Source organism: Salmo salar, chromosome ssa13 (genome assembly GCF_905237065.1).
Source record: "Salmo salar chromosome ssa13, Ssal_v3.1, whole genome shotgun sequence".
In the NCBI taxonomy this organism is placed as follows: Eukaryota; Metazoa; Chordata; class Actinopteri; order Salmoniformes; family Salmonidae; genus Salmo; species Salmo salar.
The window spans coordinates 60,871,467-60,890,462 of NC_059454.1; the positions used below are offsets into that span (position 1 = coordinate 60,871,467).

Sequence of the window (18,996 nt, forward strand, 5' to 3'; positions counted from 1 at the left end):
CTATTATAAAACATTGGAAATAATATGGCACCACAACAAACCTGCCAAGAGAGGGCCGCCCAACAAAACTCACGGACCAGTCAAGGAGGGCATTAATCAGAGAGGCAACAAAGAAACCAAAGATAACCCTGAAAGAGCTGCAAAGCTCCACAGTGGAGATTGGAGTATCTGTCCATAGGACCACTTTAAGCCATACACTCCACAGAGCTGGGCTTTACGGAAGAGTGGCCAGAAAAAAATAAGCAAACATGTTTGGTGTTCGCCAAAAGGCATGTGGGAGACTCCCCAAACATATGGAAGAAGGTACTCTGGTCCGACCAGACTAAAGTGAGCTTTTTGGCCATCAAGGAAAATGCTATGTCTGGTGCAAAACCAACACCTCTCGTCTCCCCGAGAACACTATCCCCTCAGTGAAGCATGGTGGTGGCAGCATCATGCTGTTGGAATGTTTTTCATAGGCAGGGACTGGCAAACTGGTCAGAATTGAAGGAATGATGAATGGCGCTAAATACAGGGAAATTCTTGAGGGAAACCTGTTTCAGTCTTCCAGAGATTTGAGACTGGGATAGAGGTTCACCTTCCAGTAGGACAATGACCCTAAGCATACTGCTAAAGCAACACTCGAGTGGTTTAAGGGGAAACATTTAAATGTCTTGGAATGGCCTAGTCAAAGCCCAGACCTCAATCCAATTGAGAATCTGTGGTATGACTTAACGATTGCTGTACACCAGCGGAACCCATCCAACTTGAAGGAGCTGGAGCAATTTTGCTTTGAAGAATGGGCAAAAAATCCCATGTGGCAAGCTTATAGAGACATACCCCAAGAGACTTACAGCTGTAATTGCTGCAAAATGTGGCTCTACGAAGTATTGACTTTGGGGGGTGAATTGTTATGCACGCTCAAGTTTGCTTGTTTTTTTTTGTCTTGTTTCACAAGAAAAAATATTTCGCATCTTCAATGTGGTAGGCATGCTGTGTAAATCAAATGATACTAACCCCCCAAAAATCCATTTTAATTCCGGTGTGTAAGGCAATAAAATAGGAAAAATGCCATGAGGGGTGAATACTTTCGCAAGCCACTGTATTTCTGTGTCCACTATGTAAGTGCTGTGTGTGTGTGCACATGCGTGCATCTGTGTTTGTGTGCCAGGTTTAAGCATTTATTTTTCTTTGTCTTGGACATGTACACAAGATTACATGGGGTACTTATTAAAGAATCACCTTGGCCAAAAGTCAAACAAATAGTGAGGTATTGCTCAGCTTCAAGGTTTAATGGCAGAATGTCTGTATTGTGGAGATGGTGTTTTATACCGATATAGTATTATGACAATTATTTGGGCACTCACGGGTCACAGAAACGGTGTAATCTCAGAAGATGGATAGTTTCTCTGTGGTCCCAATGAAGCCTATTCTATGAACATAATACAATGACACTTTGTGTGTGTGTGTGTGTGTGTGTGTGTGTGTCCTCAGATGAGGGAGCGGAGCAGCTCGGAGCCCAGCAGGAAGGTGCAGACCGAGATCAGTGTAAAAGTCTCTGAAGTGAGTACCATGTGGAAGCCCCACTCTACCTACTGTAGTGTGTGTTTTTAGAGCATCACATCACCTTGTCCATCTCATCTGCACCACAGATGCATCTCACTAGGATGACTGAAGTGTACTAAGGTCAACCCGCCTGCTTAGAAGCGTAATTCTGTGGTAATTTGATGCTTAAGATGATTGAAGTTCCAGAACATGACGATTGTTTGAGAAGGTATACCTCGAAGCTGGAGGATGGAACTACCAGTAAAATAAGTCACAGAAGACACAGTATGCTCTATTTAGTTATGTGGTGCTACGCTACTGGCCTCTTGTTGTTAAAGTGAAGATGTTACTCGTTGTGTGATGGCTGGTGCATGCAAGCTTGTGCAGTTGTTTTGGTATTAGCTGGCGATGCAAGAGTGATCCAGAATCTAATCACCCATCTCTCAGGTCAACAGCAAGGGTTAAACACACACGTGTAAAAAATGGCCGGTCAACAGCAAAGTTTTGGAGACCCACAGGGCTCGACATCGGCTGCTTCCAAACTGTGGGGCCAGAGGGGTTATTTACAGCATAAGAGATTACACCGAATGTTGACTTAAACTGTTGCTGGCTTTCCAGGCAGTACCAAGAGGCAGTGTTATAGATGGGTTTTGATACCCCAGCTGTGGGAAACACACTGGCTTGTTTACTAGGCTTAATTTAAGGCACATAGCTTTTAGCACTGGCTGGCTGTTAGTTACGGGAGAGCTACACTGGGGCTACAGGAAAACAGTTGTTAGCTGCTATACTGGACGCGTAGCTTTTTTCACGAGTAAGCAGGGCACAAGCCACCTGATTTAATTTTTTTCAGATGTGAGCAGCACATTGAATTCTTGAAAATAGAATCAGAGTGAAATTTACGCTGAGCCCAAGTTTAATTTCATTGGCAGCGATGCCATGGTGTGAAAATTGTTGTTCTAGCCTAGCACTCACACACTTGATGCAAGTATACTGAACAAAAATATAAATGCAACATGCAACAATTTCAACGATTTTACAGAGTTAGGGTTCATGTAAGGAAATCAGTGAATTGAAATAAATTCATTAGGCCCTAATCTATGGATTTCACATGACTGGGCAGGGTCGCAACCATGGGTGGGCCTGGGAGGGTATACTGTAGGCCCACCCACTGGGAAGCCAGGCCCAGTCAATCAGAATCAGTTTTCCCCCACAAAAGGACTTTATTACAGACAGAAATAGTCCTCAGTTTCCTCAGCTGTCTGAGTGGCTGGTCTCAGATGGTCCCGCAGTTGAAGAAGCCGGATGTAGAGATCCTGGGCTGGCGAGGTTACATGTGGTCTGCGGTTGTGAGGCCGGTTGGACGTAGTGCCAATTTCTCTAAAACGATGTTGGAGGCGGCTTATGGTAGAGAAATTAACATTAATCCTCTGGCAACAGCTCTGATGGACATTCCTGCAGTCAACATACTAATTGCATGCTCCCTCAACATTTTTTACATCTGTGGCATTGTGGTGTTTGACAAAACTGCACATTTTAGAGTGGACTTTTATTGCCCCCAGCACAAGATGCACTTGTGTAATGATCATGCTGTTTTATCAGCTTCTTGATATGCCACACCTGTCAGGTGGATTAATTATCTTGGCAAAGGAGAAATTCTCACTAACAGGGATGTAAACAAATGTATGCACAAAATTGGAGAGAAAATCCTTTTGTCTGTATGGAAAATTCTGGGATCTTTTATTTCAGCTCATGAAACATGGGACCAACACTGTACATGTTGCGTTTATACAGTACCAGTCAAAAGGTTGGACACACCTATTCATTCCAGGGTTTTTCTAGATTTTTTAAAACATTTTCTACATTGTAGAATAATAATGAAGACCTCAAAACAATCAAATAACACATATGGAATCATCTAGTAACCAAAAAGGTGATTCAACAAATCAAAATATATTTTATATTTGAGATTCTTCAAAGTAGCCACCCTTTGCCTTGATGACAGCTTTGCACACTCTTGGCATTCTCTTAACCAGCTTCACCTGGAATGCTTTTCCAACAGTCTTGAAGGAGTTCCCACATATGCTGAGCACTTGTTGACTGCTTTTCCTTCACTCTGCAGTCCAACTCATCCCAAACCATTTCAATTGGGTTGAGGTTGGGTGATTGTGGAGGCCAGGTCATCTGATGCAGCACTCCATCCCTCTCCTTCTTGGTCAAATAGCCCTTACACAGCCTGGAGGTGTGTTGGGTCATTGTCCTGCTGAAAAATAAATTATAGTCCCACTAAGCGCAAACCAGATGGGATGGCTTATCACTGCAGAATTCTGTGGTAGCCATGCTGGTTATAAGTGTGCCTTGAATTCTAAATAAATCACAGACAGTGTCACCAGCAAAGCATCCCCACACCATCACACCTCCTCCATGCTTCATGGTGGGAACCACAGATGCAGAGATCATCCGTTCACCTACTCTGCGTCTCACAAAGACACGGCGGTTGGAACCAAAAATCTCAAATTTGGACTCATCAAACCAAAGGACAGATTTCCACCAATCTAATGTCCATTGTTTGTGTTTCTTGGCCCAAGCAAGTCTCTTCTTCTTATTGGTGTCCTTTTTAGTAGTGATTTCTTTGCAGCAATTCGACCATGAAGGCCTGATTAACACATTCTCCTTTGAACAGTTGATGTTGAGATGTGTCTGCTACTTGAACTCTGTGAAGCATTTATTTGGGCTGCAATCTGAGGTGCAGTTAACTCTAATGAACTGATCCTCTGCAGCGGAGGTAACTCTGAGTTTTCCTTTCCTGTGGCGGTCCTCAGGGGAGACAGTTTCGTCATAGTGCTTGATGTTTTTTTCCAATGCACTTGAAGAAACTTTCAAAGTTATTGAAATGCTTCATGTCTTAAATTAATGATGGACTTTTGTTTCTCTTTGCTTATTTGAGCTGTTCTTGCCATAATATGGACTTGGTCTTTTACCAAATAGGGTTATCTTCTGTATAACACCCGTACCTTGCCACAGCACAACTTATTGGCTACTTTGAAGAATTTGTTTAATTTGCTTATTCCATATGTGTTATTTTATTGTTTTAATATCTTCAATATTATTGTACAATGTAGAAAATAGTAAAAATAAAGAAACTCTTGAATGAGTAGGTGTGTACAAACTTTTGACTGGTACTGTGTTTCTGTTCAGTATAATTACCTCATCAAACTGTTGGGACAAAATACAGTAGATGTATGTATTGGTCCCATGATTCACAAACATTGATCTACAGTACACAAAATTTAAGGAGAATTGGCACCAAAAAAAAATGTAATTACAGTAGATTCATATTGCAATATGATATTCCTAATATTTATAGAAATCGGAAGCCCTAAAATAGAGGGATAGAAAACACCGAACAGAGAGAAGTAGTCAGAGGAGTGAAGGTGTTTGCTGTAGCATGAGAAGTCTGAGTCCTGTTTTATGGGTCCTGAACAGATGATTGTTTACATATAAAAGCTTGGTGGAGATGGGGGAGCTTAGCAAATTATTACAATCTCTTTCTCAAGGCCTTCCTCCACTTTTTATCTCTCTCTCTCTCTCGCTCTCTCTCTTTGTCGCTTTCATGCACCATTCTACATTATCCTCACCCCTATCTCTATCTTCCTATCTCCCCCTATTTTCTCTCTCTCCCTGTATGTAAGGCAGTGAGACTAGCAGTAATTGCCACCTCTCGCCCACACAGCCAACACCAAGGCCTTCACTGAGCCAATTCCTCCTGGAAAACACACTCGGCCCTGAACTTTTGCTTTGGAATTTCACAAGCATGATACAGAGAGCCTCCTCTCACAGGCTCTATCTAATCAATTTCCATAGATTTTGATCAGGTCATTCAGATTTACAGTGCATTTGGAAAGTTTTCAGACCCCTTGACTTTTTCCACATTTTGTTACATTACAGCCTTATTCTAAAATGGATTAAATATTTGTTTTCATGATCAATCTACACACAATACCCTTTAATGACAAAGCAAGAACAGGTTTTTAGACATTTTTGCAAATGTGATTTTCTTTTTACCTACACTACCGTTCAAAAGTTTGGGGTCACTTAAAAATGTCCTTGTTTTCCATGAAAATATATTTTAAATGAGTTGCAAAATAAATAGGAAATATAGTCGATGTTGACAAGGTTATAAAGATTTTTAATTGAAATAATAATTGTGTCCTTCAAACTTTGCTTTCGTCAAAGAATCCTCCATTTGCAGCAATTATAGTCTTGCAGACCTTTGGCATTCTAGTTGTCAATTTGTTGAGGTAATCTGAAGAGATTTCACCCCATCCTTGCTGAAGCACCTCTCGCAAGTTGGATTGGCTTGATGGGCACTTCTTACATACCATACGGTCAAGCTGCTCCAACAGCTCAATTAGGGTTGAGATCCGGTGACTGTGCTGGCTACTCCATTATAGACAGAATACCAGCTGACTGCTTCTTCCCTAAATAGTTATTGCATAGTTTGGAGCTGTGCTGTGGGTCATTGTCCTGTTTTAGGAGGAAATTGGCTCCAATTAAGCGCCGTCCGCAGGGTATGGCATGGCGTTGCAAAATGGAGTGATAGCCTTCCTTCTTCAAGATCCCTTTTACCCTGTACAAATCTCCCACTTTACCACCACCAAAGCACCCCCAGACCGTCACATTGCCTCCACCATGCTTGACAGATGGCGTCAAGCACTCCTCCAGCATCTTTTCATTTTTTATGCAATTTACAAATGTTCTTATTTGTTATCCGAACACCTCAAACTTAGATTCGTCTGTCCATAACACTTTTTTCCAGATTCCTCTGTACAGTGTCTGTGTTCTTTTTCCCATCTTTTCTTTTTATTGGCCAGTCTGAGATATGGCTTTTTCTTTGCAACTCTGCCTAGAATGTCAACATCATTTCTTCATTTCTCAGAACAAGAATAGACTGATGATTTTCAGAAGAAAGTTGTTTGTTTCTTGCCATTTTGAGCATGTAATCGAACCCACAAATGCTGATGCTCCAGATACTCAACTGGTCTAAAGAAGGCCAGTTTTATTGCTTCTTTAATCAAAACAACAGTTTTCAGCTGTACTAACTTAATTGCAAAAGGGTTTTCTAATGATCAATTAGCCTTTTAAAATGATAAACTTGGATTAGCTAACACAACGTGCCATTGGAACACAGGTGTGATGGTTGCTGATAATGGGCCTCCATACGCCGATGTAGATATTCCATTCAAAATCTGCCGTTTCCAGCTACAATAGTCATTTACAACATTATCAATGTCTACACTGTATTTCTGATCAATTTGATGTTATTTTAATGGACAAAAAATGTGCTTTTCTTTCAAAAACAAGGACATTCCTAATTGACCCCAAACCTGAACGGTAGTGTAAGTATTCAGACCCTTTGCTATGAGACTCGAAATTGAGCTCAGGTGCATTCTGTTTCCATTGATCATCCTTGAGATGTTTCTACAACTTGATTGGACTCCACCTGTCGTAAATTCAATTGATTGGACATGATTTGGAAAGCTCACACCTGTCTATACAAGGTCCCACAGTTGACAGTGCATGTCAGAGCAAAAAACAGAATTGTGTCCAGGCGCAGATCTGGGGAAGGGTACCAAAACATGTCTGCAGCATTGAAGGTCTCCTAGAATACATTTGGCCTCCATCATTCTTAAATGGAAGAAGTTTGAAACCACCAAGACTCTTCCTAGAGCTGGCCGACCGGCCAAACTGAGCAATCGGGGGAGAAAGGCCTTGGTCAGGGAGGTGACCAAGAACCCGATGGTCAATCTGACGCGCTCCAGAGTTCCTTTGTGGAGATTGGAGACACTTCCAGAAGGACAACAATCTCTGCAGCACTTCACCAATCAGGCCTTTATGGTAGAGTGGCCAGACGGAAGCCACTCAGTAAAAGGCACATGACAGCCCGCTTGGAGTTTGCCAAATGGCACCTAAAGGATTCAGACCATGAGAAACAAGATTCTCTGGTCTGATGAAACAAGGACTGAACTCTTTGGCCTGAATACCCAGCGTCACGTCTGGAGGAAAACTGGCACTATCCCTACAGTGAAGCATGGTGGTGGCAGCATGTTGTGGGTATATTTTTCAGCAGCATGGACTGGGAAACTAGTCAGGATCGTACAAAAGATGAACAGAGCAAAGTACAGAGAGAGATCTTTGACGGAAACCTGCTCCAGAGTGCTCAGGACCTCAGACTTGGGCAAAGGTTCACCTTCCAACAGGACAACGACTCTAAGCACACAGCCAAGACAAAGCAGGAGTGGCTTCGGGACAAGTCTCAGAATGTCCTTGAGTGGCCCAGCCAGAGCCCGGACTTGAACCCAATCGAATATCTCTGGAGGAACCTGAAAATAGCTGTACAGCAACGCTCCCCATCCAACCTGACAGAGCTTGAGAGGATCTGCGGAGAAGAATGGGAGAAACTCCCCAAATTCAGGTGTGCCAAGCTTGCAGCGTCCTACACAAGAAGACTTGAGGCTGTAATCGCTGCCAAAGGTGCTTCGATAAAGTACTGAGTAAAGTAAACGTTTTTTTTTTTTTAAATTGTATCAAGTTAGCAAAAATGCCGAAACCTGTTCTTGCTTTGTCATTATGGGGTATTGTGTGTAGATTGATGAGAGAACAAAACTATTTAATCCATTTTAGAATAAGGCTGTATCGTAACAAAATGTGGAAACCGGACAGCAAAGGGGTCTGAATACTTTACAAATGCACTGTAAGCCTGCGTATAAGAGTGTCTGAATGAGCTCTAACAGACTTTCCCATAAGAGGCAATGAATGCTTGATCGCCAACACTGATTTGCCTTGTGGGTGTTTAGCAAGCCCAACACATGCTAGGTAATGCTAGTATCAACAGGTCATCCAAAACGCTGAAACTATAGCAAGCCTTGATTAGTCATCGCATAGCTGTACATGTCAGCTTCCCCACTAAGGTCCAGGGTGACCACTTAAAATCTGAGGAAGAAAGGTTAGGGTTAGGCAGGAGGATCAACTTGATAATGAGGCTGTAGTCCTGTGAATATAACTAGTGATGAAAAGTCCCAGTAATGTTTTGCCGACGACAGACTAACGCCATTCGAGTAGCACAAGATATCACGCTGCTTGACTGCTGAACAGTGTTAGCATGTAGCACCCACACATTTGGACCAGCTCAAGTTGGTAGATATGAGTCACGAGGCCCATTATCATGACATTCATCCGCCGCCATCATCTCATGTGTCAGCATGATAATGCACGGCCCCATGTCGCAAGGATCTGTACACAATTCCTGGATGCTTGAAATGTCCCAGTTCTTCCATAGCTTGCATATTCACCAGACATGTCACCCACTGAGCATGTTTTGGATGCTCTGGATTGACGTTTACGACAGCGTGTTCCAGTTCCCACCAATATCCATCAACATCACACAGCAATTAAAAAGGAGTTGGACAACATTCCGCAGGCCACAGTCAGCAGCCTGATCAACTCTATGCAAAGGAGATGTGTCGCGCTGCTTGAGGCAAGTGGTAGTCACACCAGATACTGACTGGTTTTCTGATCCACGCCCCTACCAATTTATTTTTTATGTATCTGTGACCAACAGATGCATATCTCTATTCCCGGCCATGTGTAATCCATAGATTAAGGCCTAATGAATTTATTTGAATTGACTGACTGATTTATATAAACTGTAACTCAGTAAAATCCCAAACATTGTTGCATATTGCGTTTGTATTTTTGTTCAGTATATCTAACATCTACAGGATCGGTGGGTCCCCCGTAGGATGGTTGAGCTAATGTAGGCTAATGTGGTTAGCATGAGGTTGTAAGTAACAAGAACATTTCCCAGGACATAGACCTATCTGATATTGGCATAAAGCTTAAATTCTTGTTAATCTAACTGCACTGTCCAATTTACAGTAGTTACAATATGTCAGTGAAAGAATACCATGCTATTGTTTGATGAGAGTGCACAGTTATGAACTTGAAAATGTATTAATAAACCAATTAGGCACATTTGGGCAGTCTTGATACAATATTTTGAACAGAAATACAATGGTTCATTGGATCAGTCTTGAACTTTGCACATACACAGAGTGAGAGAGCAGACCTGTAAAGCTTAAATAACCACCCAATAACGTAGGCGTGAATGATACTTTCCTCTAACTGATACCATCTCAGCTGATGCGGGGCACTCGGGTTTCCTTTCTGAACTGGCTCCGCTTAATTTCTGAGTCATGTTTCGAAGAGAACTGCCAGATGTAATTTTAGAGTGTTAGTTTGCAAATGTGTTGCTTGTTTTAAGTACAGTAATCCAATGATTCCAATTATATCTAACTAGGAGTAGGAACAGTTTACTCATTTGTCTGCATTGGGCTTGTTAGCTAAGCTCTTTGGGCCTTATAGCATGTTGAATATAGCATTTTAGGAGCTGCATTTCCTCTCAAATCCTTTCATAAATGTATTTTAGTTTTAGACACAGCCCATATAAGTATGTATCATGACAAAATAGTAATGCATGTGAAGGTAATGCATTTTCTAGGTGACTTTCTGGCTAGTTAACATGAATATCTTATAAGAGTTGAATAATGAGTCAAGATGAACATGCAGGTATTCTTCTCCTGTTTTTTTGACAGATGTGTTTCATAACAAGAGTTATTGGTCTCCATCAGGGACAGCCAGTGTGTGGGCTTCAAGGGAAAAAATTGTCCTGTGTGTTCAAATGTTCGGGCCGATTTCTGGCCCCAGTCCGTCTCTGGTATCCATTGTGTGTTATGGGCAGCCTCCTCTGACGGGCCATGTTGCTGCATATTAAGAAAGACAAATTCTGTGAGCTATGAGCTGCTTCTCTCTGTTGGACATTTCATAGACTTTCAGCTGGATTTCCAGAACAATTTAATGATCTTGGTTAAATATAGATATCAGGGCTTGTAAGTAGAGTTTTATATTACTGTAAAATAGAGTAGTATTTTACAGTAAAACAAGTAGTGTTTTATATTTTACAGTAAAACGACTTAACGGCGAAGCAATCATAATTTTTTTGTATTGGTGATTCAACTAAATGGTCTCATGGAATTTCACAATAAATTCCACTTTGTCCATAATGGGCACACGACTACATTTACATTTACGTCCATTTAGCAGACGCTCTTATCCAGAGCGACTTACAAATTGGTGCATTCACCTTATGATATCCAGTGGAACAACCACTTTACAATAGTACACTTATCTTTATTTGGGGGGGGTTAGAAGGATTACTTTATCCTATCCCAGGTATTCCTTAAAGAGGTGGGGTTTCAGGTGTCTACGGAAGGTGGTGATTGACTCCGCTGTCCTGGCGTCGTGAGGGAGCTTGTTCCACAATTGGGGTGCCAGAGCAGTGAACAGTTTTGACTGGGCTGAGCGGGAACTGTGCTTCCGCAGAGGTAGGGGAGCCAGCAGGCCAGAGGTGGATGAACGCAGTGCCCTTGTTTGGGTGTAGGGCCTGATCAGAGCATGAAGGTACGGAGCTGCCGTTCCCCTCACAGCTCCATAGGCAAGCACCATGGTCTTGTAGCAGATGCGAGCTTCAACTGGAAGCCAGTGGAGTGTGCGGAGGAGCGGGGTGACGTGAGAGAAATTGGGAAGGTTGAACACCAGACGGGCTGCGGCGTTCTGGATGAGTTGTAGGGGTTTAATGGCACAGGCAGGGAGCCCCGCCAACAGGGAGTTGCAGTAATCCAGACGGGAGATGACAAGTGCCTGGATTAGGACCTGCGCCGCTTCCTGTGTGAGGCAGGGTCGTACTCTGCGAATGTTGTATAGCATGAACCTACAGGATCGGGTCACCGCCTTGATGTTAGCGGAGAACGACAGGGTGTTGTCCAGGGTCACGCCGAGGCTCTTAGCACTCTGGGAGGAGGACACAATGGAGTTGTCAACCGTGATGGCGAGATCATGGAAAGGGCAGTCCTTCCCCGGGAGGAAGAGCAGCTCCGTCTTGCCGAGGTTCAGCTTGAGGTGGTGATCCGTCATCCACACTGATATGTCTGACAGACATGCAGAGATGTGATTCACCACCTGGTTATCAGAAGGGGGAAAGGAGAAGATTAATTGTGTGTCGTCTGCGTAGCAATGATAGGAGAGACCATGTGAGGATATGACAGAGCCAAGTTAATTGGTGTATAGCGAGAATAGGAGAGGGCCTAGAACTGAGCCCTGGGGGACACCAGTGGTGAGAGCACGTGGTGTGGAGACGGATTCTCGCCACGCCACCTGGTAGGAGCGACCTGTCAGGTAGGACGCAATACAAGAGTGAGCCGCGCCGGAGATACCCAACTCGGAGAGGGTGGAGAGGAGGATCTGATGGTTCACAGTATCAAAGGCAGCAGATAGGTCTAGAAGGATGAGAGCAGAGGAGAGAGAGTTAGCTTTAGCAGTGTGGAGAGCCTCCGTGACACAGAGAAGAGCAGTCTCAGTTGAATGACCAGCCTTGAAACCTGACTGATTTGGATCGAGAAGGTCATTCTGAGAGAGATAGCAGGAGAGCTGGCCAAGGACGGCACGTTCAAGAGTTTTGGAGAGAAAAGAAAGAAGGGATACTGGTCTGTAGTTGTTGACATCGGAGGGATCGAGTGTAGGTTTTTTGAGAAGGGGTGCAACTCTCGCTCTCTTGATGACGGAAGGGACGTAGCCAGCGGTCAAGGATGAGTTGATGAGCGAGGTGAGGTAAGGGAGAAGGTCTCCGGAAATGGTCTGGAGAAGAGAGGAGGGGATAGGGTCAAGCAGGCAGGTTGTTGGGCGGCCGGCCGTCACAAGACGCAAGATTTCATCTGGAGAGAGAGGGGAGAAAGAGGTCAAAGCATAGGGTAGGGCAATGTGAGCAGGACCAGCGGTGTCGTTTGACTTAACAAACGAGGATCGGATGTCGTCGACCTTCTTTTCAAAATGGTTGACAAAGTCATCCGCAGAGAGGGAGGAGGGGGGGAGGGGGAGGAGGATTCAGGAGGGAGGAGAAGGTGGCAAAAAGCTTCCTAGGGCTAGAGGCAGATGCTTGGAAGTTAGAGTGGTAGAAAGTGGCTTTAGCAGCAGAAACAGAGGAGGAAAATGTAGAGAGGAGGGAGTGAAAAGATGCCAGGTCCGCAGGGAGGCTAGTTTTCCTCCATTTCCGCTCAGCTGCCCGGAGCCCTGTTCTGTGAGCTCGCAATGAGTCGTCAAGCCACGGAGCAGGAGGGGAGGACCGAGCCGGTCGGGAGGATAGGGGACATAGAGAGTCAAAGGATGCAGAAAGGGAGGAGAGGAGGGTTGAGGAGGCAGAATCAGGAGATTGGTTGGAGAAGGTTTGAGCAGAGGGAAGAGATGATAGGATGGAAGAGGAGAGAGTAGCAGGAGAGAGAGAGCGAAGGTTGCGACGGCGCAATACCATCTGAGTAGGGGCAGAGTGAGTAGTGTTGGAGGAGAGCGAGAGGGAAAAGGAAACAAGGTAGTGATCGGAGACTTGGAGGGGAGTTGCAGTGAGATTAGTAGAAGAACAGCATCTAGTGAAGATGAGGTCAAGCGTATTGCCTGCCTTGTGTGTAGGGGGGGACGGTGAGAGGGTGAGGTCAAAAGAGGAGAGGAGTGGAAAGAAGGAGGCAGAGAGAAATGAGTCAAAGGTAGATGTAGGGAGGTTAAAGTCACCCAGAACTGTGAGGGGTGAGCCATCCTCAGGAAAGGAACTTATCAAGGCGTCAAGCTCATTGATGAACTCTCCAAGGGAACCTGGAGGGCGATAAATGGTAAGGATGTTAACCTTGAATGGGCTAGTGATTGTGACTGCATGGAATTCAAATGAGGAGATAGACAGATGGGTCAGGGGAGAAAGAGAGAATGTCCACTTGGGAGAGATGAGGATTCCAGTGGCACCACCCCGCTGACCAGATGCTCTCGGGGTGTGCGAGAACACGTGGTCAGACGAGGAGAGAGCAGTAGGAGTAGCAGTGTTTTCTGTGGTAATCCATGTTTCCGTCAGCGCCAAGAATTCGAGGGACTGGAGGGTAGCATAGGCTGAGATGAACTCTGCCTTGTTGGCCGCAGACCGGCAGTTCCAGAGGCTGCCGGAGACCTGGAACTCCACGTGGGTTGTGCGCGCTGGGACCACCAGGTTAGAGTGGCAGCGGCCACGCGATGTGAAGCGTTTGTATGGCCTGTGCAGAGAGGAGAGAACTGGGATAGACCGACACATTGTTGATAGGCTACAGGAGAGGCTACGCTAATGCAAAGGAGATTGGCATGAAAAATTAACTAAACAACTGGGGAAGCGAGAGAGCAGGGCCTCCCTCACTAACAATTCACAAAAACGCTAAAATATAACCTTTCTAGCTACCACTAGAAATTAAAATTGATGTAAACTACAGTGGTTCAATGTTTCCAGGAATAGGCTCAAACTTAGTTTATTCCGCTAGATAACTTGGTACAGTATTCTTCCGTGAAAACCCACCTAGTGCACCGTGTCATATGACGCCGTAGCTAACTAGCATGCTAGCATCCTATAAACACACGGTTAGCACCAATACTTGGTAACAACAAGCTACCAATGGATCATTCGTGTCCGTGTCTAGTTCATAACGCAGAAGTAATTAAACGTTGGCTAGCTAACACAAAGTCAGTCCTGCTAGCTACACAAGTGGCCTACAGATCTCGAATGTTCAGAAAGTTAAGCTTACATTTCAAAAATCTTATTGACTAAAAATGATACAGCTAGCTAGTAGGGTTAGCTCGCTAGCAGTGGGCGCGTTGTAGACTATGTTAGAAAATGTAGCTGGCTAGCTAACCTCGATAGTTACTCTGTACTACGCCTTTATCTTGATACAAAGACAACTATGTAGCTAGCTAACATTACACTAGTCAAATCGTTCCGTTGTAATGTATATCGTTTCTACAGAACTGCTAATTGGTAAAGTTGGCTAGCTAGCAGTGGCTGTGGTGTTGACGCCGTTTCGAAAACGGCGCGAACGAACGAATACAGCTGGCTAGCTAACCTTGTTAGTTCCTCAGAGCTACACCTTTATCCTTGATACAAAGACAGCAGATACAACTATGTAGCTAGCTAACAATACACTAATCAAATCGTTCCAATGTAATGTAATGAAATGTAATATTACCCGCGGAGCGAGTTGCAGCACGACCACTCACTCCGACCACTCACTCAGTGTAAAGATTTGTCTCTGCAACAAACTAAACAAAGTCAAACATTGCTGTCCGGTTTCTATAAACTTGCCTATTGGGTATGTTTTAAAAATCACGTTAGCCCACTGAGCTAAAGCCTAGGCCTACACAGGTGTGTTCAAGGTTGCTCATCATAGTCTTGCAGCCTACACACACGCTGAAATGCTGCTGCTCCGTCTCAGCATCAGCATCACCACGGCTCTCTTCCTCCGCTCTTTTCCCTTTCCACACTGTCGCTCAGTCATCGTCTGGGAAAGCAGAGGAGGAGAGGGAGCCGGTTCTCAGGTTGGAGGGGGCCAAGCCTGTGGCTCGCTGGCCAGCAAGACCATGCATTTGTATGTGTGCTGGACTTTAAGATTGCGTTAGGATCATGAATGCCTTTAGCATTGTGGAGGAGGAATCTAGTTTCTCAGAGGGGCCCCACTTCCAGTAGCAGCTATCCGCGTGCCTTCTCTCCCGTGGCGGCTTACTCCTCTTCTCCCCCACCCCCTCTTTCTTTTTTTCTTCTTCTTCTCCCCCTCCTTTCCATCTCACACATTTTGTTGCGGCGATGAATTCAAGCATAGGTTGAGCTTTTCTGCCCGCAATGGATTGTCTTTGCATTGTCACAACTAAGGTAAGAGCAGCAGTGCCAGTGAGAGACATAATGAGAGAGAACGAGAGAGGGATGCAGCGAGAACGGGAGGGGAGAAGCTCTGTCTGTGTCTGTCCTCCAGTGTTGGTTGATCTGCATATTTCAGCTGCCTGCTCAAGGAATTTGGGTGTGTGTGCGCATCTGTGCGTGTGTGTGTTATGGCCAGTGGTTCACATTTCATGTTTAAGTGTGATTTTCTTTCTTTTTTTCCCCCTCCCAAGTTGTGTGTCCATCTGTCCACAACGGTCTTGGCTGGTTAACAGGCTTAAAGCCCGCTGGGGAGCGACAGCACCTCTATTGAATTGTCACACTACTAGAACTTGTCGGAAACTTCAGTCAGTCCTCCGCTGCTGCCTTCAGAGAGATAATGACCCTCTTTGTTGTGAGGTCCGGAACATCCTTTTTGATCAGGGGCTAAACAATAGCTTATAGCAGAGCTTGGCTTGGGCTGCATCTGGAATCAATTAAGGGGAAGCCTCTTTCCCAGCTGTCCACAATTAGCAGTAGAGTAAAGTATCACTGTGGTTATTTGAATGTAGCAGTTTATTGAGGACATGCACATCCTCTCTGATTTATGTTTGTTGTAAGAGACCAGCAGACTGACCAAGTAGTCAATCTGACAAATGAGAACAATTTTGACTGTGTTATTGGTTTTTATCTTTTTATAATTTTGTCTTGGCAGAAGTGTGAAAGCGGTAGTCAAGGTTTGTTTTTGGGCAGGAAAGAATATCAGGTGTAAGACCTGCTTTGATGTCGGGGGAAGTATCCCCTAGATGCTGATCTTGGGTCAGTTTTTGCATTTTCCCCACTAATGTTTAAGGTTATGATTATGAGAGCCGAGATCCAAGGGAAAAAGTAGTTCCAGAGCATCTGCTTTGCAGTCATTCTCATAAAAAAGTTATGTTTTGACTGAATTGTAATGACTAATCATGGAATCCAAGGAAGCCTCATAAGACCCTAAAACTCTGTCACTACTAGAGCTATTCCCTCCATCTGGGATGACACAAATAACATCAAGGTATTATTATTGTTCATTGGGTACCAAAAGAAAGAAAAGACTGAAACAGCGAGGGACTACCTTGGCTTGTCCAATAAAAAATGCAAATGTTGTTTTTCCATTGCAAAGCGTTTCAAAATGTTTTCCGTTGTGTGCCCTAATGAACACGACGCAGCAACTCCTAGAATAAATGATGACGTTAATTCCCTTTCTAAAAGCCTGGTTAAATATGTATGTTTGTTTCCATGCCATGTCAAATTCATGATATAGAACACTGTTTTCATTGCAATGTACTCATTGGGAAAATGTTGTTGAGTGAACAGTTCCCTCATTCCCTCAAAACCATTACAGTAATCAGGTTTCTGAGTTAGGCAAAACAAAAACTAAAAAAAATCCTCCTGTGCAGTCAGAAAGCAGGCGGAGCTCATGAAGAATTATGTTTTTCACTAGATACCGGCTTTGATTGAATAGGACCCTCAGCTGTGTGGATCTTTATGTTTTGCAAGGAGGGTGCGTGTTTGTGTGTGTGTGAAACAGACGGAGATTCAAACAGATTACATAGATATAGAATGAATAGACTGGGCTTCGAACCTCTAACCCTTGCAATTTGACACGTAAACTCACTGGTACACTTGCAATGGCTGCTGGGTATTGTGATGCAATAATTTCCATGGTAATGTAGAATGTTCATTCAATTTGATGTTAGCTGATGTAGCTCATGCAATGGAATGTATGTTTTGTAACGCCAGTTGAGTTGAATCAACAAATCACAGCATATTGATGGTTACACTTCCTGCTTTTACTTCCTCCTATGCTAGGTTGAAAATATACAGGTTAAGACAATGTCGTCACAAATCTGGGACCAATGCCATCGCTAACTACCAGCGCCGTTGCTAACTAGCGTAGCTGGTCCCATTGTTGCGAAGAGTTATGGGTTATTAGAATCCCGTTGTTTTAACCTTTGTCATCTTCTACCTAGCTCCTATAGGTACACTCGCAGTGGGAGCCAGTCCACTCATTATGCCGTCATTGACTTGAATGCTCTATTCATGCTATTTCTATGGCAGCACATGCAGTCAGTAGCGAAGTAGAGGAGAAAATGTGCGCCTTTTATAAAATTATTATTTTAAAAAGTTTCTAGGTCTGTGGCAAGCTAATGCAGGGTTTACCAAACACGGTCCTAGGGCGCCCCCCTGGGTGCACACTTTAGTTTTTGCCCTAGAACTACAGAGCTGATTTAAAATAATCAAAAGTTGATGATGAGTTGGTTATTTGAATCAGCTGTGTGTGTGTGTGTGGGGGGGGGGCTATTATTGACACAAAATATACAAAAAAAGCCCTTAGGACACACTGCTCACAGTACGGCTCAAGCCATAGGAGAGAGGATGAGAAATGGATGCCCATATACAAAAGGAAGACGTTATCAGTAGTCATCCCCAATTTGCCATATTGGAACACCTCTGTTGAACAACTGCCACACTCCTTCTGCCTCCTGTGACAGTCATCCTCAGTATACTGGGTTCATCATTTATAACTTGGATTTCAATTGTCTGAGCTATGATCTAAGTGATAGGATATCTATACAGACATTTATCTGCATGTACTCCTGGTACTAGTTCTGTGTTTTGTGCTTTCTTTTCCAAATGTGTGCCATCACGATTGGATATCCCAGTAGACGTGTCAACACTGACACTATGCATCGTTGGTTGTTGAGGTGGTCTTTGAAAGCATCTGTGACTGTGCTTGTCTACACTTGGCCACAGAATGATACCTTAATTAGCCTCCCAGAATGCATTTTGATGGCACGTGAAGACTGTGTCAAAGCGTTATTGGGACATCAGACTGTGTTAACACATTGGGTCATGTAAGGTCACCACCTTCTTTGTGTGTGTGTGTGTGGTGGAGGACACAGACTGCCTTTGCACCTGGTTAACACCATGCACAAAATGCTGATCAAGCCACTGGAGTCACCACCCTCCCAGCAGGTGCACATGATTCCCTAGACTGGCAGGAGGTGCATGCATTCACCTGGACTGGCTAGAGGTGCATGCATTCACCTGGACTGCCCAGCTGACCTAAAAAAAGAAGGAAAAAAAAGCCTAACATTCCTAGCCTGGACAAGTGAGCATAGCTGGGAGAGATTGTATTGTCAGGAATACACATCCGAAAGATAATGACATTTCACATGAAGAGACAGAGACAGAGAGAGAGATGTGGTAGTCAGCAGATGACTTGCAGTTGGCTGAATAGTTTTACTGTTACTTGTCTGCCCCCACATGAAAAAGGGAGGGGAATGGGCAAAGTATATGCAAATGAGCTCTGTAGTACTTACTGTAGTTAAAAAAGTGGTGTTTTTGCGGACAATACTGTAGTATTTACTACGGTGTTTTTAAGTGGGTGGATAGTATTCTGCAGTATACTACAGCATTCTATAGTAAGTACGACACACGATCGAGGGATACTACAGATACTAAAGTGTATAGTATTCTACAGTATACTACAGTTTATTATAGAATTCTGTTGTAAGTACTGTAGTATTCCATAGGAAACTGTAGTATTTTTCATGTGTGTGTCCTCTCATATGTCAGACTCAGGCCTGCAGTGTGGAGCTTATTAGCTGTCTCATTCTAGATGCTGAAGT

General features: G+C 44.0%; 1 protein-coding gene across 19 annotated transcripts in view; it reads left to right on the forward strand.

Moving 5' to 3' along the window:
- The window catches only part of dlg2 (discs, large homolog 2 (Drosophila)), a 400,329-nt gene that overhangs the window by 112,125 nt on the left and 269,208 nt on the right, over positions 1-18,996 (forward strand). For 17 of the 19 annotated variants that reach the window (XR_006758604.1, XM_014136934.2, XM_045693428.1 and 14 more), the window contains one exon: positions 1,474-1,542. Coding sequence is in view for 18 of the 19 variants with exons in the window: in XM_014136934.2 (XP_013992409.1) it covers positions 1,474-1,542 (69 nt within the window). In the remaining variant the exon portion in view is untranslated. Of the gene's footprint in view, positions 1-1,473; positions 1,543-14,620; positions 15,341-18,996 lie in introns of those variants that run through there. The other 2 variants (XM_045693443.1, XM_045693442.1) reach the window with 2 other exon arrangements.